Genomic DNA, 26,524 nt, shown 5'->3' on the forward strand with positions numbered 1-26,524 from the left:
TTGTTAATTCATTGAGTTAATGTGTTTTTATCCGTTGGAACTCACTTTTAGAAATGAAAGCAGCAGGTCGATGCCGTCAGTGTCCAACCTGAGAACAGAGGACCAGACAAGACAAGACCAGACCAGACCAGACCAGACAAGACAAGACAAGACAAGACAGACAGAGGCAGAGAGAAACAGGGAGAGAGAGAGAGAAATACAGAGGGGGAAGAGTCAAGGGAGAGAACAGATGGATAGGAGAGAGAGAAACAGAGAGAGATAGACGGTGGGAGGGAAAGAGAGGCAGAGACAGAGAGATTCACAGAGAGAGTGGGGGGGAGGTAGAGAACAGAGGGAGGGGTGTTAGATCAGTGGGAGTGACTCATGGTGGTGTAGCAAACTATAGGAAGGAAGCAGAGTCGACTATTCCACAGGATTTACTTCACAGGAAGTGAAGCGCACACACACAGAAACCAGCCCAGCACAAAAGCACAGCAAACACACACACTTTTAGAAAACCTTTCTCTTACAAAATCCTTTTTTGAAAGCAAAACGGCCAAGGTACTTCACTAAAAAAAGAAACACCTGGATTTTTACACATAAGCCATTTACTTTGGGAAAAGAGCTGACAAGAGACATCTGGTGTAGCTACTTGTTTGTGGGAATCTGGGGAAATCGCTTTGGAAAAGGTGTCTGATAAGGGGTGAAATCCTAACTTAGATTCAAGTCAAATGTTCACGTCGTCATGCATTGATGACAATTTGAGAACATCAGTGGATGTTGTTAGGACCATATTGATTCATATTAACCCCCTCAGCTCCAACCCCAGGCAGGCAGCCCTATGTACCTGGGCGCATGGTTGATAAGGGGCTGTGTCTTGTACTTGGGGAACTTGTAGGACTTGAACTCATCCATGGAAGAGATCCCAGGCCAGCTGTCCTCTGTAGGTGTGCCTGTTTCAGGGGGGGGGAGAAGATTTTCAGACATACAGGAGAGCTTAAAGACCCAGTGCAGTCAAAAACATGATTTCCCTGTGCTTTATATACATTCCAACACTATGAGGTTGGAATAATACTGTGAAATTGTGAGAATTATGATAATGCCCTTTTAGTGTAAGAGCTGTTTGAAAAGACAGCCTGAAACCTCTTTGCCATCAACAGCTAATTTTCTGTTTTCCTCTCCTCACTCAGACCAGTCCAAGACAGTCCTAGCTAAATTAAACAATCACAGTGCGGTGCTTAATTGTTACCCATAAATGATTTGATATTGAGATAAAAACAGCTGCATTGGAGCTTTAACCATAAATGACTGCCTATGAACTACTTTTCCAAAGACAATTGTATGTGTGGTGCTGTGACATATACAAGCAAACTAAAATGATTAATAATGATTAATAATTCAATGACATATGTAAGAGAGAGCAGAGAGCAAATCGATTTAATCGTAGCATGTCGTATTGCGTTCCTGCCACCAGATGGCAGCACTCACCCAGCAGTCTAAAGATGAGATGCAGTTCGTCCTCCACAGTAGAACCAGGGAACAGAGGCCTCCCGGCAGACATCTCATAGAATATGCACCCCACACCCCTGGGGTCAGATGGATTAGGTTAGGGTTCAAATAGATGTAAAACAAGTCAATACCTGTCTTTATTAGGGGAGACTATACACCCCCCCCTTTCACTTCACTTTTCCTGCCCTTCACTGTAAATGAGGTGCATGGCTATTCTCATTATTCAGGGGTAACATATGGACCGGCAAAAGTGTGATAGATATAGGGGTCAAGATGGCTTTCAGTTTTGCATATATCATTCAGATTAGATTAAAAGATCATGGCTCATTATAACCCTCAAGCAACGCTCGTGGTTCTATGTTGGTTCTCTCATGGTTCTGGATCACCTCAGCCCACTCACCACATGTCTATCTGTGTGGAGTACTCCGAGGAGCCCAGCAGAACGTCAGGAGGCCGGTACCAGAGCGTCACCACCTCGTTGGAGTACGTCTTAGTGGGGACTGACTTGGCCCGGGCCAGACCTGGAACAAAATAACAACGAGGGACATTTCAGTCAGACTTTACTGAATCGGACTCAATGTCAGCAATCATGCCAAACTGAGCCAAGCTGACCCGGACTGCGCTGGCCTGGTTCCGCCTCCACCATAGTTGCTGGCACCAGATCATGTGAAAAGAAAATATCCGAGCCAGCTCAGCACAGTTCAGGTTAGCACGATAGTGTGAAAAGCGTATTTGAGGAACAACCAGCGTTTTCAACCCCTAGAACCCAGGGCAGAATGAGAACAGATCTCTCACCGAAGTCTGCCAGTTTGAGTTCTCCTCGGTCGTTGATGAGCAGGTTCTGAGGCTTCAGATCTCTGTGAAGAACCTTCCGTTTGTGACAGTACGCCAGCCCTCGCAAGATCTGGAACAAGAATATCTGAGCCAAAACAACAAAGACGTCAGCTCTCTCAAGGTAGTCAGATACTTGCAACTGTGTGAACACCAGCAAAAGTATTATTATCTTAAGCTATGTGAGTGGGGAAAAAGGGTGTAGTAGTTTCCCTAAAATCTCCATTAGATAAGAATAACTTTATTTTTCCAGAGAGAGAACTTCCATTTGTGGTGTGACACATTTCATTTCTTTGAGTTGACATTGCGCTAGTCACCAGCAGAGAGCAGAGTGAGGATGTTTTCTACTGCAGAAGGAGCCTGGTCTCTGTGGAGACAGGGAGGCCTTGGCAGGCAGCCTGTAGTGTACTGTAGACACTCACCTTGACGTTCTGCATGCTCAGGATGTTTCCACAGTCGTCCATGTACTGCTTCAGGTCCTTGTCCTGCAGGAGAGAAGGCGAGATGAGTCACTGAACACAGCAGCGACACAGAAACACCACAACACTATTCCCTCGTACCCTCCACATCAACTCGGGTACAGGTACCCTGTGAGTATAGCCAAGTTATCGTTACTCATTGTGTATTTATTCCACGTCTTTCTATTCTTTATTTTTTTTTTTCTCTCAGCATTGTCGAGAAGGTCCCATAAGTAAGCATTTCACTGTTAGTCTACACCTGTGGTTTACCAAGCATGTGAGAAAAAAACGTTTGATTTGATTGATTTGACCAGGCTGTACCGTTCCTGAAACTATCATGTGCTGTCACATCCTATTCTACCTTCAGTGATATGAGGCGTCAGAAAGAGGTTGTTGTTCTCACCAGGTACTCGAAGACTAGCGTCAGGGACTTGTCTGTGTGGATGATATCGTGCAGGGTCACTATGTTGGCGTGTTTCAGGTCCTTCAGTAAGGACACCTCTCTGATAGCAGTGCAAGGTGCTCCCTCCTCGTGCTCCAGTCTGATCTCCTTCAGAGCCACCAGATTGTCTGTCAGTTTACTCCTTCCTTTAAACACTGTAGCATACGTCCCCTGGAGGGAGAGACGGGAGAGAGAGGGATGAGAGAGGGCGAGGGGGATGAGAGAGGTTGTCTATCAGTTTACTCCCCCCTTAAACACTGTCAGCACACATCCCCTGGAGGGAGAGCGGGAGGGATAGAGAGATGGGTGAGAAACTTGAACTTTTGAGTGAGACCTCACTTAGGGGTTAGGGTTAAACACCACATTACACGCCGGCCCCCATAAAACAAGAGGGATGAGCGATTCGAGAGACAGAGAGGGAGAAGGATGACAGTGAGTGAGAGAGAGAGGAAGGGAGTGAGAGGGAAAGAGGGATGAAAGAACTAACAGATCCAATTGGGCAGACAAGCGATTGTGCGTGTTTGAGATGAACTATATGACATTCGGACTGCGCAGAATTACGGCTCTACTAATCACCTTGCATCCTCATTAAAGGGGAAATGTGCAGTTCAAACAATAAACTATTCTGGAAAAAAGGTGAGGGACGGGGCTGGCAAAATGTAGCCACTCAAATTCATAGACAGAGTTATGAATGCAAAGACTGACCATCCATGATTTGAATTATTATTATTTTGCTATACAGAGTTGGTTTACAATACAATTACAATGTTTACGAACAGTGGAGTAAAACAACCATATATTTTAGGTTCTGATGGGGTACGACAGCTGAACTGAGCTCATGAGGCATTTATAAGTTATATTCTTCCTAGAATCAATGTCTATATCATTATTTTAAACGTCCAAAAATGGACGCAGCACAGCAGATTGCCCCTTTAACTAATCATTATGTGATCGAGATCGATTGAAATTCTGTGCTTTGCTCAAACTGATCCCCTCACACACTGATGTTCAGCTAAGAGTAGAGGTCAAGGCCTCTATTAATTCAATGACCAGGTGAAGGTGCAATGACTGAGTGTCTAAGTCTAATTAATGACCATGGGACACTGGCAGGTGTGGCCTTTAAGATAGCGGGAGATTTGGGAGAAGACAAGAGCGGAAACACACACAAACACAGATAGACACACACACACACACACACACCTCTCCTAATTTGTCCAGTTTGATGTAGGTCTCCAGCTTGCCGAATCCAATTTCTGACTAAGAGAGAAAAAGAGAGGAGTAAACAATATTATTAACGAGGCTTATGTCCTCGTTAGCAGTGACGGGTTCACACACACACACACACACACACACACACACACACACACACACACACACACACACACACACACTTCACAAATCCTTCTAACGGCCTCACGTGTGTGTGTTTGTGTGTGTGTGTGTGTGTGTGTGTGTGTGTGTGTGTGTGTGTGTGTGTGTGTGTGTGTGTGTGTGTGTGTGTGTGTTGTGCGAGAGAGAGAGCGTGAGTGAGTGAGTGAGTGAGTGAGTGAGTGAGTGAGTGAGTGAGTGAGTGAGTGCTTGCACATGTATGTGCATGTGTGTGCTCTATATGTTTCCATCCGATCCCTTCCTCCACTGACTGTGGCTAATTCCATCTAACACTGGACGGACCATTAGCCTTTATGGCACGAGAGGGAGCAGAGGAGAGGCAGTTTGGTGCATGTGAGTGGAAGCATGTGATTCGCTCAACAGAACAGAGAACCGTACTGTTCCTCTATTCTCATCCTGACAGAGGCAAAAGCATTAACACATACACTCACACACAGAACACAATTATGCAGTGTGCTCGCTGACAGATGCCCGAAGCATAAACACTAACATGGAGCACAGTTATGGAGCGGTGCTGACGCAGGTCACTCTGAGGCTAGATGTAAACAGATGACAACAGGCAGAGTAGAGGAGACAGTCCAGGTGTGAGCCCTCTCTCATCGTCAGTCTCTCTTGGGTCTCTTTCTTTCGCTCTCCCCCCAAAAAGTCTCTCTCAATCTGTTTTTCTCTGACCGACTAACAGTCTTCTCTCACACAGTTTTCATCTACATGTTGTCTGTCTATTTCTCTCTCTCTTTCGCTCGGTTTCTCTCCTAGAGGCGGCGTCTCGGGGGCTGGTCGAAGGAGGGGCTTATATATTATATATATGTCTCTCCTTTCTCTCCATCTTCCCCATCCTTCCCATCTCCCCAGTGTGTGTGTGTGTGTGTGTGTGTGTGTGTGTGTCTCCCACCAGTGATGCTCTTCGGGAGCGGCGGCTGAGGGGCTGGTCAAAGGAGGGGCTCGTCAGCTGTAGCTTCTCCAGGCAACCGTCTGGGATACGGATGTCAGCAGGCAGGGACAGACGCTTGTTCAGGTCCTACACACACAAAGAGAGAGACAGGGAGAGACAGAGAGAGAGAGAGAGACAGAGACAGAGAGAGAGAGAGACAGAGAGAGAGAGAGAGAGAGAGAGAGAGAGAGAGAGAGAGACAGAGAGAGAGAGAGAGAGAGAGAGAGAGATCGACAGAGACGGACAGAAAAAACAACAGACAGCCAGAGAGAAAGAGACGGTGTAAAACAGTGAGTAAACATGCTAGTGTAAATCTTGAACACACAGTGTTAAACCTTAGATAAACAGAGCAAGCTCCAAACAAATACTGTGAACCCTAAACTAAATGGTGGAAGAGACCCTTGGATCAACACAACCGCTGCTAGCCCCATGAACAAGCTACTTTAGACTCCATTAGCCCAGGGTTTCCCAAACCCGGTCCTGGGGACCCTCTCTGGGTGCACGTTTTGCTTTTTGCCCTAGGCACTACACAGCTAATTGAAATCATCAAAGCTTAATGATGAGTTGGTTATTTGAATCAGCTGTGCAGTGCTCGGTCAAAAACCAAAACGTGCACCCAGAAGGGGGCCCAGGACCGAGTTTGGGAAAATCTGTAGTAGTGTGTGTGTGTGTGTGTGTGTGTGTGTGTGTGTGTGTGTGTGTGTGTGTGTGTGTGTGTGTGTGTGTGTGTACGTACATCATGAAGGGTGGCACCTGAGGCTGTGTAACAGACATGGGATCATGTTATCCCCAGAGGCGCCATGTCCCAAAACATGAGCCTGATGACGTGTTATATAAAAACGACTAAACACCCACCCACCCACCCTGGATAACTTCCCATAATGCAATTCCTCTATTTGTTAGATTACTGAATGTTAATATCTTTGGCTGTGTTAAATCCACTCCCACCCCTTCTGAAGCAACACCGAAGTCACACCGGGAAACATTCAACTGCATCATGTACGCGACACTATAAATACTGAACTTTCAACAAATGACCAGTGTTGACTCATATAAACCTAGTGTTGAGATAATCTACAATTTATTGGCATTGACTCCTATATATACTATTTAGACACTGACTGACTTGACCCTTTGTGTTTGTCTCACTGAACGTGACTATGACCTCATCTGACCTTTGGTTGTATGTTGTGACTTGCAGGATGTGGATTTATACTCCATATGTTAATAGAATATCAGTATGGTTATGCCTTAGGTAAGTGTTATTGCTGCTATTCCTGGACTGCCATTCTATTTGTTTAAATGACAGAATCCTATTGGTCTAATTTGATCCCTCCAATGCCAGGATTGGCGATATTGGGGGGAGGGGGTGTTGACCTCTGAACCCCCCACCCTCTCCAGTCGTCCAATCAGCCGGTCCTAATCTTGTACAACGGTGCCCATCTGGAACGTATTACAGTCTGTAATCCCAGGCAGTGATGTAATCCCAAAACAGCCATGCTTCCTCCCTAGTCTAGCACTACAGGAGTTGGGTAAGAAATCCCGCTCAGCGCTCAAAGTCCTTTCCAACAGCTCTGCTAAAAACCGCTCCACGGTCACAGGAAGAAAAGAAAAAAACTGCTGCTCCAAATTCACTCCATTTATTAAAATCACAATTTAACCAACACCCATCTATTGTTGTGACTACCTCGACCTACCATTTGGTTTTGAAGTACTGAAACCAAACCATATGATTTGAACGAAAAGTATTTGAATAAACATGAAAAGGTGAATGTAAGAAGTGTTCATAAATTCAAATAGGCTACATGTCATATTAAACAGCATATAAACACTCTAAATAGGTCAGGAGCCAGACAGGGATACTAAGGAACGAAAATGAATTATGAAGGCTATATTATCTCAATTATTTCAAGGCTTTAGCCTACAAAGAAATACATTGTGAAGCGTTTGCGAGTAGGCTGGTAGGAAGTCAGGGATATTAAGCGCAACATTTTATTTTATGAAATCATTATAGTAAATAAATTGTGCATATAGGCTGTGACTTACTTAGAATGAAATACAAATTAAACAAAACAGTGCCTTTGAATTCATTTAGATAAAAAAAACGAGTTTTGCCAGAGTCTGTGGGTTTCAGGCTCATGTGATGGTGCCTGGAGATCAGGCCAGCAGCAGAGAATACCCTCTCAGCACTTGCAGAACCACTGGGGATGCTAAACACCCTTTATGCCACTCTTGCCAGGCTGGGCAGGAATGCAGAGTTCTTTTTTTAAAATATATATATACTGTATGTAGCCATAAAGGTTTTTAGGCAAAATAACCCAATCAACACGTAAAGCTCCATGAAAGTTGGAATATGCCAGGCCTATTGGGCCAAAATCAATTATGGCCTTTTGTATAGATAATAGAACAAACATGAAGGAAACTTTTAAGAGATCAGATTTTTGGTTTCTAATGAGACAGTTAATTATCTACCCACCTCGTTCCTGTCTTTTAGCAGGTGCATGTACTGTAGCGTGGACTGTAGTAAATCCTCCGTTATGCTTTCGGGATATGTGTCTTTTCAGATTTCTTTTCAGATTTCACAATCATTCTTTAGTCACATCACAAGAAATGGCTCTTGGTTCTCATCTTTGTAGGTATCCTTTATTTTGCACCTGTGTGTGTGTTATCAGTTTCTTTATGAAAATATTTAGCGAACTCCATGACAGTAGTTAAAGCAAGGGGCTATTGGCAGCACACAAGTACACTAGAAATGCATGCTGGACTGGGCACGCCCTGAGCTGGTGAAGTGAGCGCTACTGGGGTGCTATCGGAGCGAAATTGGAGCGGCCGAGAAGGCCAACGTTCCAGCCTTTGGGAATCTCGCTCTGTGCCCCAGTCAAATTGGGCACGCTCCTCGCTCTGCTCCAGCTCCACTCGCATACTCTGCCACAGACACGGTGGAGGCTCAGTCACGGAGAACAGGGAATCCCCTCCTGCCATTTGGACGCTATGTGTTTTAAGTGTGGATGATGTATATGATCAGCCTGGGTACCAGTCTGTTTAAGTCATCATTCCACTCCATGCCACTCCTTGGAGTGAAATGTTAGCAAAACAGTTTCTGGATTTCAGACTAGTGTATGATGTTTTATACATTTTGTATGGTGGATAATATATTCTATTCTTCTCCTCTGTGCCTTACAGGCAACGTCACCCCGGCGTGCTGGTATGAGCTGTGTGATAGGCTCCAGGGAGCACAGCAGTGTGTACTGTAAGGATCTGCTATTGATGGAGCAGTGGGACAGAACGGCTCCTACTATGTATAGCTCCTTTCGCTCTCCCTAATGACACTTTCGCCACTCACCAGGGCATGTGATGTGTTGTGGTGCTCTGGGCTGAAGCTGTGCTGCCTGAAGGGAGCCAATCGGACGGCTCAAACCAACACACAAAAAGCAGGACTCTGTGAGTAGATTACGACAGGAGCTAGTTAATCTATTGTGGATCACCTACAGGAGGCAGACAGGAGAGACAGGTGGTAGAGTTTGTGGTGTTTCACGTTACAGTGTAGCCCCCATGAAATAAGCTGCTTAACATTTTTTGGGGGGGTTTGGTTGTTTTTAATATGGCCTGAACACTTGGCCTGCATCCCAAATGGCACCCTAATCCCGATGTTGTGCAGCACTTTTGACCAGGGCCCATATAGTGGACTTTATAGGGAATAGGGTGCCATTTGGAATCCAACCTTGGTATTTTGAATGCAGTGACGGGAGCCCCTGACAGATCTCCAGAGGTCCTGTGGTCAAAACAACCAATAAACACAGTTGGAGTGGACATCCAATCAGACGCTCCCCCTCGAACCTCACCCTGGTGATGGCCCAGCAAGTCGTAAAGAACATACGGTGGCTTCCCTGTCTCAGAGTTTAACCAGCGCACCGCACAACCAGACTCAAACCGGTCATATAGTACATTGACAGATAATACTCTCGCTCTGTACTGTCATACTACACTATTTTGATATAAAATCTAATAAATGCATCTTATTAAAGTTTTCTAGTCGCTCACACAGGTTTGCAAGAAATCAGAAATGCTTGTGTTTCTAGTTCCAACAGTGCCGTAATACCTAGCAATAGAAAATAAATAAAACAATACGGACAATTCAGAAAAAGAACAAAATAAGTTATATAGGATGAGCCATGACTAGAGTACAGTATATACACATATAAAGTGGGTGTTCGGAGTTTTCGTTATTTAGCCCTCCGAAAAGGCTCACCAGGAAGCACACAATGTCATGACTCGTGTTTTGTCCTTAATTTTATTTTAAATCAAATGACCACAGGTCATAAACCTGAAATACAACAAACAAATAATGACAATATATTATTAAGATATAATATATTATTCAAGTAAGATAATAATAATAATGAAAATAATGAAAATCAAACAGCCTGCAACACCATCAAAGATGTGACAAATCTGGCTTAAAACAGCACCGACTACATCACCCAGAATGCCCAGCGCCAGCGGAGCATGCGCACAGTGACTCTGCCGTCACAGGTTGCTATGGACGCTGTCACAGGACACAGAACCCATGCCACCACATCCCTCGTCCAAAGGATTTACACACTCACAAACGCAACATAATGCGGCACTCCACCATGGATCACCGAACCAAACCACCGCTATCACCACCGCTACCAGAAACCAGCAGAGTGCTCCGAACAATCAGCACAATGCAAATGGCTGATAATAATAGCCTAATGCTATATAGCATCTGGGTCGCTGAGCTACCGCACCCAGCGAGCTACAAGTTACTCCCGGCCAACTAACACCGACACAGTGAGGTAAACGTTCAGTGCACAAACATATAAGTGACTTAAACATTAATGCTAGACTGAATAGTTCGCAGTTACATACCAACGGGCTGTGTGCTCCTGATGATTGTCTACGGTCAAGTGATTACCAGGTGTTGTAATTTATGTCTCTAGTGAAGCTGCGCATGCGCACATAACGTAACATATCTGAGCATCTAAGAAACTTAAAGAAATCACTCGTTCCCCATTTAATTGAACACATAAGACCCATTTGCTTATCTTTTATCTATATATATATATATATATATATATATATATAGTCTCAACACCTCCCACTTGGCCGACTGATCGAAGATCCAAGGAGGGCACAGTCTCTTGAGTCTCTCAGTGAGAATTTCAAACTAAAGTCCAGTTTTTGTAGGCATTTACAAACATGTATTAACTAAGGAGGTAGGCTCCACCACCTTTCCTCCTACTGAGTGTAGGTTTGCCCTCGAAGCACTCAGTTGCCTCCCAGGGTTACCCGCTAGCTAAGCAAAGAACACAGAGTCACAGTCTTTGGGTACCCATGGCGAGGACTTATCTTACCTCCTCTTGGTCTTCTGCAGGAATCAAGATCACCAACCTCCTCACATCCCTGCGAATGATTTTCGTGTGCATGGTAGAGTCCTTTCTCCGGGCCCTGGGAACCATGGGAGCAGGAAGACCCATGCAGGTTGTTATGTCCGCATCCCGGACAACCCCCTTCTCGTCTGGATATGTTGTAGCAACCCGGCCGAGCCAGAACTGCCCCCTCAGAGCGTGCTGGTCCGCAATCCAGACTAAGTCTCCAACCTTGATACTTCTCTCTGCTCGGTGCCACTTGTGTCTTATGAACAAGTTTGGTCCTGCCAGTTCGCTCCATTTCTTCCAGAACCTGTCGACTCCAGCCTGGACAGCCCTCAGCCTGCACCAAGAGCGGGTTTCCATGTCGATTCCGTGTATGTCTCCTCCCTGTCCGGTGCGCCCCAGGATAAGGGAGTTGGGGGTCAAGTACTCCACTGAGTCCTCTTGTTCCTGTGCCCTGGCGTCGATGGGTCGCTCATTAGTCAAGTTGGCTGCAGAGTAGAGAAGGGTCTGGAACTCCCCCCAGGTGTAGCAGCCAGTTGTTCCACCAAGACTGTTAAGAGCTCTTTTAAGGAGCTTGACAGCTGCCTCTGCTGCTCCATTCCTGTGTGGCGAGTCTGCAGGATGAAAGTCCCATTGCCACTCTGTGCTATTTCTGGCAGCCTTGTCTTCAACGGATGCCTTCTGCAAACAGGTCAGATGCTTGTGTAGCTCTCTCAGAGCAGGCCTGGCTCCCAAGAAGTTTGTGCCTCTGTCTGACCATAGCTTTTTGGGATGCCCCCTCAGAGCAGTGAACCGGGAGTAGGCCTGAAGAAAGCTCTCAGAAGACTGGTCGTCGATGAGATCAGCATGGACGGCTCTGGAAGTCATGCAGCAATACATGACTCCCCAGACCTTTTTCTTGGTTCTTTTCTTAACAGCGTCCCTCATTTCAAAGGGTCCAAAGAGGTCTAGTGTAGTATACTCAAATGGGTTCGCTCTACTGGTACGTTCCTGAGGAAGAGCGCTCATCACTTGCTGGCACAGCCGGGCTCTTTGCTTCTTGCAAGTGATGCACCTGTTGACCACCTTCTTCACTGTCCTCCGACCTTGCACAACCCAGGCCTTTCTTTTAGTGTGCAGCAGTGTGGCAGCCACCCCTTCATGATTCGCTTCGTGAGCTTCCCTCGCAAGCAAGGCCCCCAGCCACGACCGGAACGGGATTAAAGGTACTGCGGTTCCGTCTTCATTCCAAGACTGGACTCTACCACCACAAAGTAAGAGTCCATTGTTGTCATCTTTCATCACAACAAGGCGGTTTAAGGTCGTATCCTGAAAGTTCACGCCGTCTTGGGCTGCAAGGGCTAGGTCTTGGAAAGCCGCTGTTCTCGCTCCCACAGACAGCCTGGGGCCCCTCACCTCCCAGTTTGCTGAGCTCGAGGCTTGGTAGCTTGTCCTCAACCAGGATTCTGCCGCTCTTCGAACCCAGGCGATTGTTCCACACAATTTAGACAAGCTACTAAATCGTTCGGGCCCGACAAGGCGCACTAGAGCTACACCCCAGGGCTTCCTCTTTGGCCTCTCTACTGCTGGAGTTGGACCTTGGTCTTTCATCTGTGGTCGCGGTGCGGAGTCTTGCAAGTCTGCCCCAACATCAGTATTGCTGGGGCCTGACAATTTTTCTGCCTGAGACCTGGTGACTACAGCTGAGAACGCTCTTCTCTGCAACCTTTTAACGTCATCAGCCACGCTGGTCACTAACTCACTGGCCGTCTTCACAGGCCACTCAGCCTCAGGCCAACTCAGGAACTCTGGGCCTTGTTGCCACTCTGACCCTTCATCGAGTTCCTCAGGAGTTGCTCCCCTTGTGATGATGTCTGCTATGTTCAGGTTGCCCTCAATCCACCTCCAGTCTTCCACTGGTCCAGCCTTCTGGATCTCTCCGATGCGGTTAGCGAAGAAAGTTTGGTAGCCATAGCTATCCTTGTGAATTGCTCCCAGGATTGTTTGGCTTCCACGAAGTGGACCCAGTGTGCGACCTTGATGCGGCAGTGCTTTACAAGGTATTTTCTCAGGCGGATCGAAAAGACAGCATCACATACCTCTGCCTTAATCACGTCTCCTTTCTGGTTGAGAGGGGTAAGCTTTGCTTTTGACTCAACCAGCCTCACTATGACCCCCTTCTGCGTCTCCCAACGGAGATAGAGCACCACGCCGTAGGAAGCCTCACTCCCATCTGAAAACGTGACTCCCATTGGATGGCCTATGGCTCCAGTTGGTGTGAGGCTTCTTTTGAACCTGATCTGGGCAAGTCTCACATATTCTTCGAGGAGTCTTATGGAAGCCTCCCGTAGTTTTGGTGAGAGTGGGTCATCCCAAGTGTCCTTAACTGGACTGCTTATACTCGCTTCTTGGTAAGCTTCTCTCACAAGCATAACCCCTTTCTGCTTTGCGGGTGTGGCAAGACCAATGGGGTTGTAGAATCCAGCGATCTGGCTTAGCAGCATCCGACGGGTCAATGGGTTTGGAGTTTTACCTCTGACTTCCTCTTCGCGCAAATCGACTCCTGTTCTCATCTTTCCTCTCTTCTTTGAGAAATTTACAGAGGTCATCACACGAAGGTCTCTGGTTCATAGCCGACTCCAAGTGCTTTGCTCTCTTCGTCCCGCATCTGGTTGGGTAACACCAGCGTTTTGGGCACACTCACAGTTGTCTTACTGATACTGGCATCAGTTGTGGTTGTGGACCTCCCACTTTGGCCTGATAAGACCCATGGCTTAAGGGAGAAGCCTCCAGCCTTTAAGATCTTTTCCACTCCTTTGGTGATTTTCTCCAGTATCTGCAAGTCATTGTGGGACGTCAAGATGTCATCCACATAACTATCTTCTACCACAACTCTGCGCTCCTCAACCATGGCTGCAAACTGGGGCAGGTTGGCTGTTTCTCTCATTGCCACCTGGGCGATACAACCAGCAGGTTTAGTGCCAATGTTGACCCTGACGACAGCAAAGACTTCGATCACCTCCTCAGGATTGTCTCTCCAGAGGAATCGATGGAGGTGTACTTCTTTGTCTTCTAGCCAGACAGAGTTGTACATTTTTTTCACATCGCCCAGGGCGGCGTACAACCCCGTTCTGAATCTCAGAAGCACGCCTAATTATCTGATTTAGGACATGAGGACCCTTGTACAGTAGGTCATTTAAAATTATTCCCATGAATTCTTGGCTACTGTTCCAGACAATTCTTACAGGGGTAGTGGTTGAGTGAGGATTAGGAGCAACTAAATGACTGATATACCACTTAGGTCCCTTCCAGCTATCGATTTCCTCCTGGGTGACTTTAACGGCAGCCCCTCTTGAGACCATATCGTGGATTTGCTCTCTGTACGCAGCCTTCCATTCCGGCTCCCTCTCCAGTCATTTCTCAGTGTTTAACCTCTTACATCTAGACGTTCCGCTAGCGGAACACCTGCTCCAATATCCAATGATAGGCGTGGCGCGAATTACAAATTCCTCAAAAATACAAAAACTTCAATTTTTCAAACATATGACTATTTCACAGCATTTTAAAGACAAGACTCTCCTTTATCTAACCACACTGTCCGATTTCAAAAAGGCTTTACAGCGAAAGCAAAACATTAGATTATGTCAGCAGAGTACCAAGCCAGAAATAATCAGACACCCATTTTTCAAGCTAGCATATAATGTCACAAAAACCCAGAAGACAGCTAAATGCAGCACTAACCTTTGATGATCTTCATCAGATGACACACCTAGGACATTATGTTATACAATACATGCATGTTTTGTTCAATCAAGTTCATATTTATATAAAAAAACAGCTTTTTACATTAGCATGTGACGTTCAGAACTAGCATACCCCCCGCAAACCTCCGGGGAATTTGCTAACAATTTACAAAATTACTCACGATAAACGTTCACAAAAAGCATAACAATTATTTTAAGAATTATAGATACAGAACTCCTCTATGCACTCGATATGTCCGATTTTAAAATAGCTTTTTGGTGAAAGCACATTTTGCAATATTCTAAGTACATAGCCCAGCATCACAGGCTAGCTATTTAGACACCCGGCAAGTTTAGCACTCACCAATATCAGATTTACTATTATAAAAGTTTGATTACCTTTTGTTGTCTTCGTCAGAATGCACTCCCAGGACTGCTACTTCAATAACAAATGTTGGTTTGGTCCAAAATAATCCATCGTTATATCCGAATAGCGGCGTTTTGTTCGTGCGTCCCAGACACTATCCGAAATGGTAAATCAGGGTCGCGCGCATGGCGCAATTCGTGACAAAAAAATTCTAAATATTCCATTACCGTACTTCGAAGCATGTCAACCGCTGTTTAAAATCTATTTTTATGCAATTTATCTCGTAAAAAAGCCATAATATTCCGACCGGGAATCTCCTTTTCGGCAAACAGAGGAAAAATCACAAAGACGGGGGCGGCCAGGGCACGCGCCTAAGCCCACAGTCCCTTGATCTGCCACTTGAGAAAGGCGATAATGTGTTTCAGCCTGGGGCTGGGATGACGACATTCTGTTTTTTCCCGGGCTCTGAGCGGCCATGGAAGACGTAGGAAGTGGCACGTTAGAGCAGAGATCCTTTGTAAAAGATAGAGATGGCAAAGAAGTTCAAGAAATGGTCAGACAGGCCACTTCCTGTAAAGGAATCTCTCAGGTTTTGACCTGCCATTTGAGTTCTGTTATACTCACAGACACCATTCAAACAGTTTTAGAAACTTTGGAGTGTTTTCTATCCAAAGCCAATAATTATATGCATATTCTAGTTACTGGGCAGGAGTAGTAACCAGATTAAATCGGGTACGTTTTTTATCCAGCCGTGAAAATACTGCCCCCTAGCCATAACAGGTTAAAAAGGTTGCTTCCAATGCACGTCGATTGTCAGGTAGCGTTGTGGGGTCTCCTTTCCACGGGTAAGCTGCGTCCCAGTGAGGGGATTCGCTGTGCTTGTCAGCTTGCACGTAGGTCAGACATTCCTTTATTTTCTCCAAGTCTCTTTCCTCTCCTAGGGTCATTTCCTTGCCTCCAGGGGGGCACCTACCGCATCTGCAGCCACCACACTGAGGATCACAGGCGGCGCCAATACTGTCCCACTTGAACCATTCAAAAACTTCTTTGTTGGTAGTTCCAGTGTTTCGGAGGATTGCGTCTTCTTCCACCGAAACTCCACTGGGTCCTCCCGTCTTCACGAGAATCTCTTTGTATGCCCTTGAAGCTGTTCTCATTGACCTAGCGAAATGCATTTCAGACCTGTGCACTGCTAGGTCTATCACTTCAAAGAGGTCAGCATGCGTTCCACCAACAGCCTTCCCAAGGGGACCATCCCAGAGGACGAGGTCTCCAACTACTCTGACTGGCTGTGGGACAAGGCGACCCTCTCTGTGGCTAATCAACAGGTCGATCTTTTTGGGCCGGACCAAGTCCTTGAGTTGAACATTTGGAAAGAACTTCTGCAGTTGCTGTGGCGTGACAGCTTGGTTCACCTTCGCAACATCTTCCAAGCCATAACAGAGGAGTTTGTGCTCTGCTATTGTACCTCTGGGAGTTTTTACTCTCAGCCTCAGGGTATACTTCATGGTAGTAATGGTTTTCTCCATCCCTCCAACACCTTGGACCATCAACTTAATGTTCTCACCATTTAGCTTGAGACGCTCTACTGCTTTATTAGAGATATAATTAGTATCTGAAGCGAGATCAATCAACGTACCGACTAGCTGGCCAGAGTTTGTCGTCACATCCAACAGCATCATTATGACAGGGCACTCTTTTGGCTCACAACCAATGCTAGCACACACTTTTGTCGTGATCTTATTTGAAAAGGCTTCTTTGAACTCTGCTCGCAGCTCTGGAGAAAGTTTGGCAAGGAGCTCCTCCTGTTTGTTGGTTAGTCCAAGCCCCCTTTTCCCCAATTTTGCATCGCTCTGCCCTCCGCTCTTTTCCTCTTTCTTCTTGATCTGTGACTTTGGACAGAGCAAGTAATTGTGGTCTGAAGAGCCCTCTTTTTGACAGTCATCCTTTGAGCATAGATACTTTTGTGTGCAGCCGCCATCGTCACCATGAAGGCGCAAGCACTTAAAGCATTGTCCTGCTCTCCTAAGCTGAGCCTTCTTGCCTGTCAGATTGAGCTTCTTGAAGACCTTGCAGGCGAACAGCCTACCTCCATGCTCGTTGTCTCCACATGTGATGCATGAGCTTGGTTGAGCGCCCTTTAGGGTGTTTCCTGATGTGGCTCTGGTGAATGCCCTCCTTTCCTTTTTCTTTTCGCTCGACCTCAGTATTGTCCGCCGGGCTAGGCTGTAGCTGGTCTAGCTCCTCGAGAATGTCCTCCTGCTTCTTCAAGTATTTTAGTAGACAGTCAAAGTGGTTGCGTGGTGAAAACCCGCTTCCAGGGTCATTTTTGTGTGTTAACCACTTTTCTTTCAGGGAGTCAGGAAGCTTACTTTCAATCGACTGCACAACCACTCGGTTCTTTACAGCATCTTCCTCCCCTAAGACTTGTAGGTCACGAAGAGCTCTCTCCACGGCTTGAATCAGTTCGATTGTCTTCCTCGGATGGTTTCCTTTGATGGGGCAAAGTCCTTGCACTTCTTGTGCAATCAGCAGCACTATTTTTGGCTTATTTCCATACTTGTTGTCCAGGAGCATGAACACGTCGTTGGCGGATCCACAGCTGGACAATACGAGGTCCCTCTTGACTTTTTCATCTAGGCTTCCCAAGAGATGGAATTTTCTCACATTTTCCAATCCATGAGGGTTTCCCAGACGTTGCAAGTCCTCCCATTCAGCTTTCCAGCGGTAGTAATCCCTCATATTACCAGCAAACATGGGCAAGCGTGCACGTTCTAGGCTGATCTGGGGCCTGTAGTTGTAAGTCCCAACTGGCTCCTCCTGCTCCACAATTTTCACTTTTCCCAGTTTCTCTTCGTCGTCGGATTGAGAACCGCCTTTCCATGCCCACTCATCCCACAGTTTTTCACGCCTTTTCTTCAACTTCCGGATCTGGTCCTTTGACTCTCTTGCCTTGGACCGAGGGATCAAATCTTTCCACTCATCCAATCCTCGTTCAAAGTTTTTGACCTCCCGTTCCAGGTTCCTATGAATCAATTCACATTCCCTCCTGGTCATATGGTGGTGATCGGTGTCCTCGGCCTGGTCCATGGCTGATCCAGCCTCTTCAGTGAGGGTGGTAATTTCTGCCTCAGCGAACCTTGTCCAGAAGCTGATCAGGATGATTTGTTCAGTTTCATCAAACTTACAGTCACATTCTGCTGTTTTTCCATCAATGTTTTCCTCCTTCTTTTTGGCTTCATCATCGTCCACTTCTCTCAGGGCCGTGGCATACTCAAACCCTGCATCTCTGACTCTGGAGTGATCCACTTTAAAGTTCCTCCACTCACTTCTCATTTCACTTTCCCCCAGTGCACTAGCTCTGGAGGTGAAGTAATTGGCTCTTCTAGTGAACGCAGTCTGGGCTGCTGACCGCTTCTGTTTTAGCCTCTCCAGCTCCTCCTCTGATGCTGCCATCTTGCCAACTTTTCTAGCGTTTAACTCAAGCTCAAGTGTTTTCTGCCAACTGGGTTTAAGTAGTCCTTTAACTGTAGACTCTATCCTTATTCTTGGCTTTCACTCATTAATGATTTGCCTAGTAAGTCAACAGATGAGCAGACAGCTTTATGGGTGGACTGTTTGCTTATCAGAAGTTAGTCTCGTGACGAATGTTCTAGCCCTTGCATTATCCATGTAAAGGAGAACCGTGGTTTATGACTGTTCGGATTTTTCATTATTTAGCCCTCCGAAAAGGCTCACCAGGAAGCACACAATGTCATGACTCGTGTTTTGTCCTTAATTTTATTTTAAATCAAATGACCACAGGTAATAAACCTGAAATACAACAAACAAATAATGACAATATATTATTAACATCTAATATATTATTCAAGTAATATAATAATAATGTAAATAATGAAAATCAAACAGCCTGCAACACCATCAAAGATGTGGCAAATCTGGCTTAAAACAGCACCGACTACATCACCCAGAATGCCCAGCGCCAGAGGAGCATGCGCACAGTGACTCTGCCGTCACAGGTTGCTATGGACGCTGTCACAGGACACAGAACCCATGCCACCACATGCCTCGTCCAAAGGATTTACACACTCACAAACGCAACATAATGCGGCACTCCACCATGGATCACCGAACCAAACCACCGCTATCACCACCGCTACCAGAAACCAGCAGAGTGCGCCGAACAACGTAACATATCTGAGCATCTAAGAAACTTAAAGAAATCACTCGTTCCCCATTTAATTGAACACATCAGACCCATTTGCTTCTCTTTTATCTATTTATCTATTTTTTTTTCTCTTTTCCTGAGTGAGCTAGAAGTCTCAACAGTGGGTGAAACAGTATGTAAACATTATTTAAGTGATCAGTGTTCTATGTACATAGGCCAGGAGTCTCTAAAGTGCAGGGTAGAGTACCGGGTGGTAGAACAGTGTCTAAGGTTCAGGGCAGGGTATTGGGCAGAGGCCGGCTAGTGGTGACTGTTTAACAGTCTGATGTGCCTTCTTCACCTCACTTTCTGTGTGAAGGGACCATTTCAGGTTGTCACTGATGTGCACGACAAGCAACTTGAAGCTTTTGACCCTCTCCACTGCGGCCCCGTCCATGTGAATGGGGGCGTGCTCTCTCTGCGGTCTTCTGTAGTCCACGATCAGCACCTTTGTTGTGTTGAGTGAGAAGTTATTTTCCTGGCACCACTCCGCCAGTGTTCTCACCTCCTCCATGTAGGCGGTCTCATCGTTGTTGGTAATCAGGCCTACCACCAATCAGGCCTCTGTCATCCGAAAACATGATGATTGAGTTGGAGACGTGCTTGGCCACAAACAGGGAGTACAGGAGGGGGCTGAGCATGCACACCTGTGGGGCCACTATGTTGAGGATCAGTATGGTGGAGGTGTTGTTGCCTACCTTCACCACTTGGGGTCGGCCCGTCAGGAAGTCCAGGACCCAGTTGCACAGGGCGGGGTTCAGACCCAGGGCCCTGATCTTATTGATGAGCTTGGAGGGCACTACTGTGTTGAAGGCTGAGCTGTAGTCCATGAACAGCATTCATAGGTATTTTCTCTTATCCAGGTGGGATAGGGAAGTGTGTCAATTGCGTTGTCCGTGGACAATGTCGATAAACAATGTCGATTGCGTTGTCCGTGGATCTGTTGGGGCAATATGCGAATTGTAGTGGGTCTAGGGTGTCGTAAGGTGGAGGTGATATGGTACTACACCAACCTCTAGTTAAGGTGAGTGCTATGGGGCGATAGTCATTTAGTTCAGTTACTTTCGCTTTTCTGGGTATATGAACAATGGTGGACATCTTGAAGCTAGTGGGGACAACAGACTGGGATATGGAGAGATTGAATATGTCCGTAAACAGTCAGGACCAGCTGGTCTGCACATGCTCTGAGGACGCGGCTTGGAATGCCGTCTGGGCTGGAAGTCTTGCTAGGGTAAACACACTTAAATGACTTACTCACGTTGGCCACGGATGTTGTTTTCCTCGAAGCAGGCGGAGAAGGTGTATAGCTCATCCAATTAATAAGGGCTGATTTCAAGTTTTCATAACAACTGGTAATCGGCCGATTACATTGCATTCCACGAGGAAACTGCGTGGCAGGCTGACCACCAGTTACGCGAGTGCAGCAATGAGCCAAGGTAAGTTGCTAGCTAGCATTAAACTTATCTTATAAAAAACAATACATCTTCACATAATCACTACTTAACTAAACATGGTTGATGATATTACTAGGTTAACTAGCTTGTCCTGCGTTGCATATAATCGATGCGGTGCCTGTTAATTTATCATCGAATCACAGCCTACTTCGCCAAATGGGTGATGATTTAACAAAAGTGCATTCGTGAAAAAAGCACAATCGTTGCACGAATGTACATAACCATAAACATCAATGCCTTTCTTAAAATCAATACACAGAAGTATATAATTTTTAAACCTGCATATTTAGTTGAAAGAAATTCATGTTAGCAGGCAATATTAACTAGGGAAATTGTGTCACTTCTCTTGCGTTCAGTGCACGCAGAGTCAGTGTATATGCAACAGTTTGGGCCGGCTGGCTCGTTGCGAACTAATTTGCCAGAATTTTACATAATTATGACATAACATTGAAGGTTGTGCAATGTAAAAGCAATATTTAGACTTAGGGATGCCACCCGTTCGATAAAATACGGAACAGTTCCGTATTTCACTGAAAGAATAAACGTTTTGTTTTCGAAATGATAGTTTCTAGATTTTCCATATTAATGACCAAAGGCTCGTATTTCTGTGTTTATTTTATTATAATTAAGTCTATGATTTGATATTTGATAGAACAGTCTGACTGGGCGGTGGTAGGCAGCAGCAGGCTCTTAAGCATTCAAACAGCACTTTACTGCGTTTTCCAGCAGCTCTTAGCAATGCTTGAATCACAGTGCTGTTTATGACATCAAGCCTATCAACTCCTGAGATTAGGCTGGCAATACTAAAGTGCCTAATAGAACATCCAATAGTCAAAGGTATATGAAATACAAATGGTATAGAGAGGAATAGTCGACGCGTCATAATTCCTATAATAACTACAACCTAAAACTTCTTTACTGGGAATATTGAAGAACTGGGAATATTGAACCACCAGCTTTCATATGTTCTCATGTTCTGAGCAAGGAACTTAAACGTTAGCTTTTTTACATGGCACATATTGCACTTTTACTGTGTTTTTGCATCATTTAAACCAAATTGAGCATGTTTCATTATTTATTTGAGACTAAATAGATTTTATTTATGTATTATATTAAGTTAAAATAAGTGTTCATTGTTCATTCAGTATTGTTGTAATTGTCATTATTACAAAAATATATACATGAAAAAAATATATATAATAATTGAAAAATTATCGTTATCGGCTTTTTTTGGTCCTCCAATAATTGGCATCGAAAAATCATAATCGGTCGACCTCTAATATACACACCTCTCCCCTTCCACACATACACCCACCTGCACGCACGCACACACACACCCATAAACATCCGACCACAAGCTCAGTTATTAATCAGCTGTTCCATCAACGAGCCCAGTTTAAGAATAAGACTTGCTGTGTGAATGTGTATACCGCTGTAGCTGTTCATGACGAGTGCCAAACTGAGCAGAGATGGGAAGATTTGATTACCCAGTGTCTAGTCCTGGCTCAAACCTCTTTGTATGCATACAGTAAATCAATAGAGAATAGATGTGCTCTCTGTCAATATGCTACAGTATGAAAGCCAATACATCATGTGTTGACGTCATGAGAATAATCACCAGAGGCTTTTGATGTTGTGTGAATGCCCATTGATTTTTCTCTTCAGTTTTTTGTTTGTTCCCAAGGCAGGTCTTGTTGCTATGTACTTGGCTGGAAAATCACCAATCTCTTTTCCTTGCGGATATCCCTCAGCATACGCACTTTATAGTCTAATGTTTTTCAAAGCCAAACATCCACATGCAATAGGAAGACTTGAAACCACCCCATGTTAAGCTGAGAACATCTGGATAGTTTGATGATAAACAGTAATAGTCTGGTCTGTCTGTCACATGGATAGCTTCATGAGGGATATGAGGACATATGTGTGGTGTCCCAGCAAACCATAATTGGTTTTGTAAAAGATCCCAGAACATTCGTTAGGTCACGGCAAATGTACTCATAATACAAAAACTGTCCAGTCGTGCTGATGATTATAAAATGTTTGTATAAAACATTCACCTGACGTTGCAAGAACGTTCCTAGAACACATTTAATTTGTTCTTTAAAGGTTTACAAACATTGTTTAATCATCAGCATGACTGGACAGTTTTTGTGTTATGAGAACATTTGCTGCAACCTAACAAATGTTCTGAGAACTTTCACAGAACAAATGTTGGTTTGCTGGGAAAACATTACTGGTACATTGTGTTATTATTTCCAAACTGAAATGGTCCACTGTCACGGCTGTCAAAAGGAGAGGACCAAGGTGCAGCGTGTGTGTAGTTGCACATTTTATTTACTCTGTGAAACTATGCAATACATCAAATAACTGAATAGACAAAACAACAAACCGTGATGCAGAGGAGAAACAAACACTACTCAAAAATAATCACCCACAAAACCCAGGAAGAAAAACCCCTACTTAAGTTTGATCTCCAATTAGAGACAACGAGGACCAGCTGCCTCTAATTGGAGATTATCCCAAACAAACCTACATAGAAATACCAAAACTAGAACCTAAGAACATAGAAATAGAACACATAGAATAAACCCCCATGTCACGCCCTGACCTACTCTACCATAGAAAATAACAGCTTACCATGGTCAGGAAATGACATCCACCCACACAGACAGCGTGGTGAAGAAGGCGCAGCAGCGCCTCTTCAACCTCAGGAGGCTGAAGAAATTCGGCTTGTCACCAAAAACACTCACAAACTTTTACAGATGCACAATCACCACCTGGTACGGCAACTGCTCCGCCCACAACCGTAAGGCTCTCCATAAGGTAGTGAGGTATGCACGACGCATCACCGGGGGCAAACTACCTACCCTCCAGGACACCTACAGCACCCGATGTCACAGGAAGACCAAAAAGATAATCAAGGACAACAACCACCCGAGCCATTGCCTGTTCACCCCACTATCATCCAGAAGGCGAGGTCAGTACAGGTGCATCAAAGCGGGGACCCGAGAGACTGAAAAACAGCTTCTATCTCAAGGCCATCAGACTGTTAAACAGCCATCACTAACATTGAGTGGCTGCTGCCAACATACAGACTCTACTCTACTTTAATAATGGATAAATTGATGTAATAAATGTATCACTAGCCACTTTAAACAATGCCACTTTATATAATGTTTACATACCCTACATTACTCATCTCATATGTATATACTGTACTCTATACCATCGACTGCCTCTTGATGTAATAAATGTATCACTAGCCACTTTAAACAATGCCACTTTATATAATGTTTATATACCCTACATTACTCATCTCATATGTATATACTGTACTCTATACCATCCACTGCATCTTGCCTATGCCGTTCTATACCATCACTCATTCATATATTTTTATGTACATATTCATATTCATTCCTTTACACTTGTGTGTATAAGGTAGTTGTTGTGAAATTGTTAGGTTACCGTAATTTCCGGACTATTAAGCGCACCTGAATATAAGCCGCACCCACTGAATTAAAAGGAATATATTATTTTGAACATAAATAAGCCGCACATGTCTATAAGCCGCAGGTGCCTACCGGTACATTGAAACAAATGAACTTTACACAGGCTTTAACGAAACATGGCTTGTAACAAAAATAAATAGGCTTTAACGAAACACGGCTTGTAACAAAAATGAAATAGGCTTTAACGAAACACGGCTTGTAACAAAAAAAGAAAATTAGCAGTAAGCTTTAGTTGTCTTTTTGCACTGAGTCAATTCCTCACGCTGCTGTTTCCAACGTCTTATCATCGACTCATTAAGACCAAGCTCCCGTGTAGCAGCTCTATTTCCTTTTCCAACAGCCAGATCAATCGCCTTCAACTTGAAAGCTGCATCATATGCATTTCTCCGTGTCATTGCCATGATGAGGGTGACAAAATGACTACCGTAATCAGAATGATGGGAAGTTTGAGAGCGCTCGATTTAATCTAAACAGTAAACAAAAAAGTTGTTTGACCTTAACCCGTTCGGCAATTTCATTGGTCTAATGAAAGCTTCATGCCGCCAAAAAACTGAGCACGTCACAGAATGTGTTTTTTTGGAGGGAAAAATTTGAAAGCAGGAAAAATCCATATATTAGCCGCGTCATTGTTTAAGCCGCGAGGTTCAAAGCCTGGGAAAAAAGTTGCGGCTTATCGTCCGGAATTTAGGGTAGATTACTTGTTAGATATTACTGCATGGTCGGAACTAGAAGCACAAGCATTTCGCTACGCTCGCATTAACATCTGCTAACCATATGTATGTGGCAAATAAAATTTGATTTGATTTATTACATTACCTGGTTAGCTAATGAGAACATTTGGGGAATGTTCTGTGGTGGTTGTAACAGATGTTGTGCACAACATTATAGTGAATGTTAGAACATTACAAGGATATTTCATTTAAAAAAAAAGTGTTTAACAAAATCGTTCATCAAAAATGTTTCCATCCTAATGACAGATAAAACAAACCCTAACTAAAAAATGCTACTGTTAAAAACATTTGAAATTATTAAAAACCTGTACTCCAAAAGTGTATGAATCTCTCCCAAATACACTTCCTTTCCTCCGTATGAGTTGGTGAAGAAGTGATGGAGGGATGTAGTGATAGAGGGATGAAGGGGGTGTCAAACTCACCTCTGCGGAAATGCGTCGGTTGCCCCTGTTCCTTAGACATACCCCTGTGGGAGACTGCACCTCGTCTGAGCTCGTCCCTGACGCCTGGTCACTCTCTCCATCAGAACTCATCTTCATGTTCTCATGGACAATGTCTGAGAGAGGGGGAGAGAAGGGGAGGCGGGACAGAGACAGAGAGACAGATTTTTACATGAAGTCAACATTTCAAAAATGCAAGCCCTGGATAACTGTACAATCAGTGTTTGATAAGACCAGGGGGCCCATAAACATATGAGTGAGGTTATTCTTTCCATCAACTCAACTTGAAGTCATCCACAGCTGCTGCTGCTGGGAAGTACAGCAGCCACTCCCTGGTTAGTTTCCACTGTCCTGCCCTCTCCCCTGACTCAAGTGACACTGTGTGTGTTTGTGTGTCCACTCCTGTGTGTTTGTGTGTGTGTCTCACCGAGGCGGCTGCCGTTGCGGGGCATAGCCATGAGAGACCCTAGCCCTCCTCCTCCTATGACACTCTGAGGTCTCCGTAGCGGGGGCTTCTTAAAGGGGCCAGTGTACTGCTGCAGGAAGGAGTTAACACTGTGGGCTGAGGGGGGGAGACCATGACCGTTCCTCACCATGGGCTCTGTGGAGGGGGGGAGAGAGAGTACTACGTGACAACCAGTTCAGTTCAGTCCAGTACATACAATACAGACACCTTGGCTTGGAGCACCATCTAATCATACTGTAGGTAGGGTCAGGAGGCTACACCCTGTTTAAGTCAGGTCATACGGTCAGAAAAAACACAGGGCCTTTAGGTGTAATCGTGGAGGTAGGTATTCAGTGTTTTTCATAAGCACCGGCCGTCTGCTAAATAAGAGTCATTGTCAGCCGGCTCATTAATCAGTCCCGAAACCCCAGCAAAAATCTACTTTTTATTTATCTGACTTTCATTTATCTGAATGTCCAGCCCTTACAGATTGCCTTCAGAAAGTATTCACAGACCTTGACCTTTTCCACATTTTGTTGTGTTATGAAGTGGGATTCAAATGGATTTAATTGTCTTTTTTTTTTGCCAACGATCTACACAAAATACTCTGTAATGTCAAAGTGGAAGAAAAATTATTTAAAAAAATATAACTCATTTTATTAGATAAGTAATCAATCTCATGAGTCAATATATGTTAGAATTACCTTT

General features: G+C 44.8%; 1 protein-coding gene across 4 annotated transcripts in view; it reads right to left on the bottom strand.

Moving 5' to 3' along the window:
- Nucleotides 1-26,524, bottom strand: part of LOC106573057 (cyclin-dependent kinase 17) — a 63,708-nt gene that overhangs the window by 2,590 nt on the left and 34,594 nt on the right. For 3 of the 4 annotated variants that reach the window (XM_014147710.2, XM_014147707.2, XM_014147709.2), the window contains 11 exons: nt 25,799-25,972; nt 25,354-25,487; nt 5,501-5,626; nt 4,420-4,476; nt 3,181-3,390; nt 2,742-2,804; nt 2,284-2,407; nt 1,889-2,009; nt 1,468-1,565; nt 827-932; nt 46-88 (listed from right to left, as the gene is read on the bottom strand). In XM_014147710.2, coding sequence (XP_014003185.2) covers nt 46-88; nt 827-932; nt 1,468-1,565; nt 1,889-2,009; nt 2,284-2,407; nt 2,742-2,804; nt 3,181-3,390; nt 4,420-4,476; nt 5,501-5,626; nt 25,354-25,487; nt 25,799-25,967 — 1,251 coding nt within the window. In that variant the 5' untranslated portion in view covers nt 25,968-25,972. The remainder of the gene's footprint in view (nt 1-45; nt 89-826; nt 933-1,467; nt 1,566-1,888; nt 2,010-2,283; nt 2,408-2,741; nt 2,805-3,180; nt 3,391-4,419; nt 4,477-5,500; nt 5,627-25,353; nt 25,488-25,798; nt 25,973-26,524) is intronic. The other variant, XM_014147708.2, reaches the window with a different exon arrangement.

This window comes from Salmo salar, chromosome ssa16 (assembly GCF_905237065.1).
Source record: "Salmo salar chromosome ssa16, Ssal_v3.1, whole genome shotgun sequence".
NCBI classification, from domain to species: domain Eukaryota; kingdom Metazoa; phylum Chordata; class Actinopteri; order Salmoniformes; family Salmonidae; genus Salmo; species Salmo salar.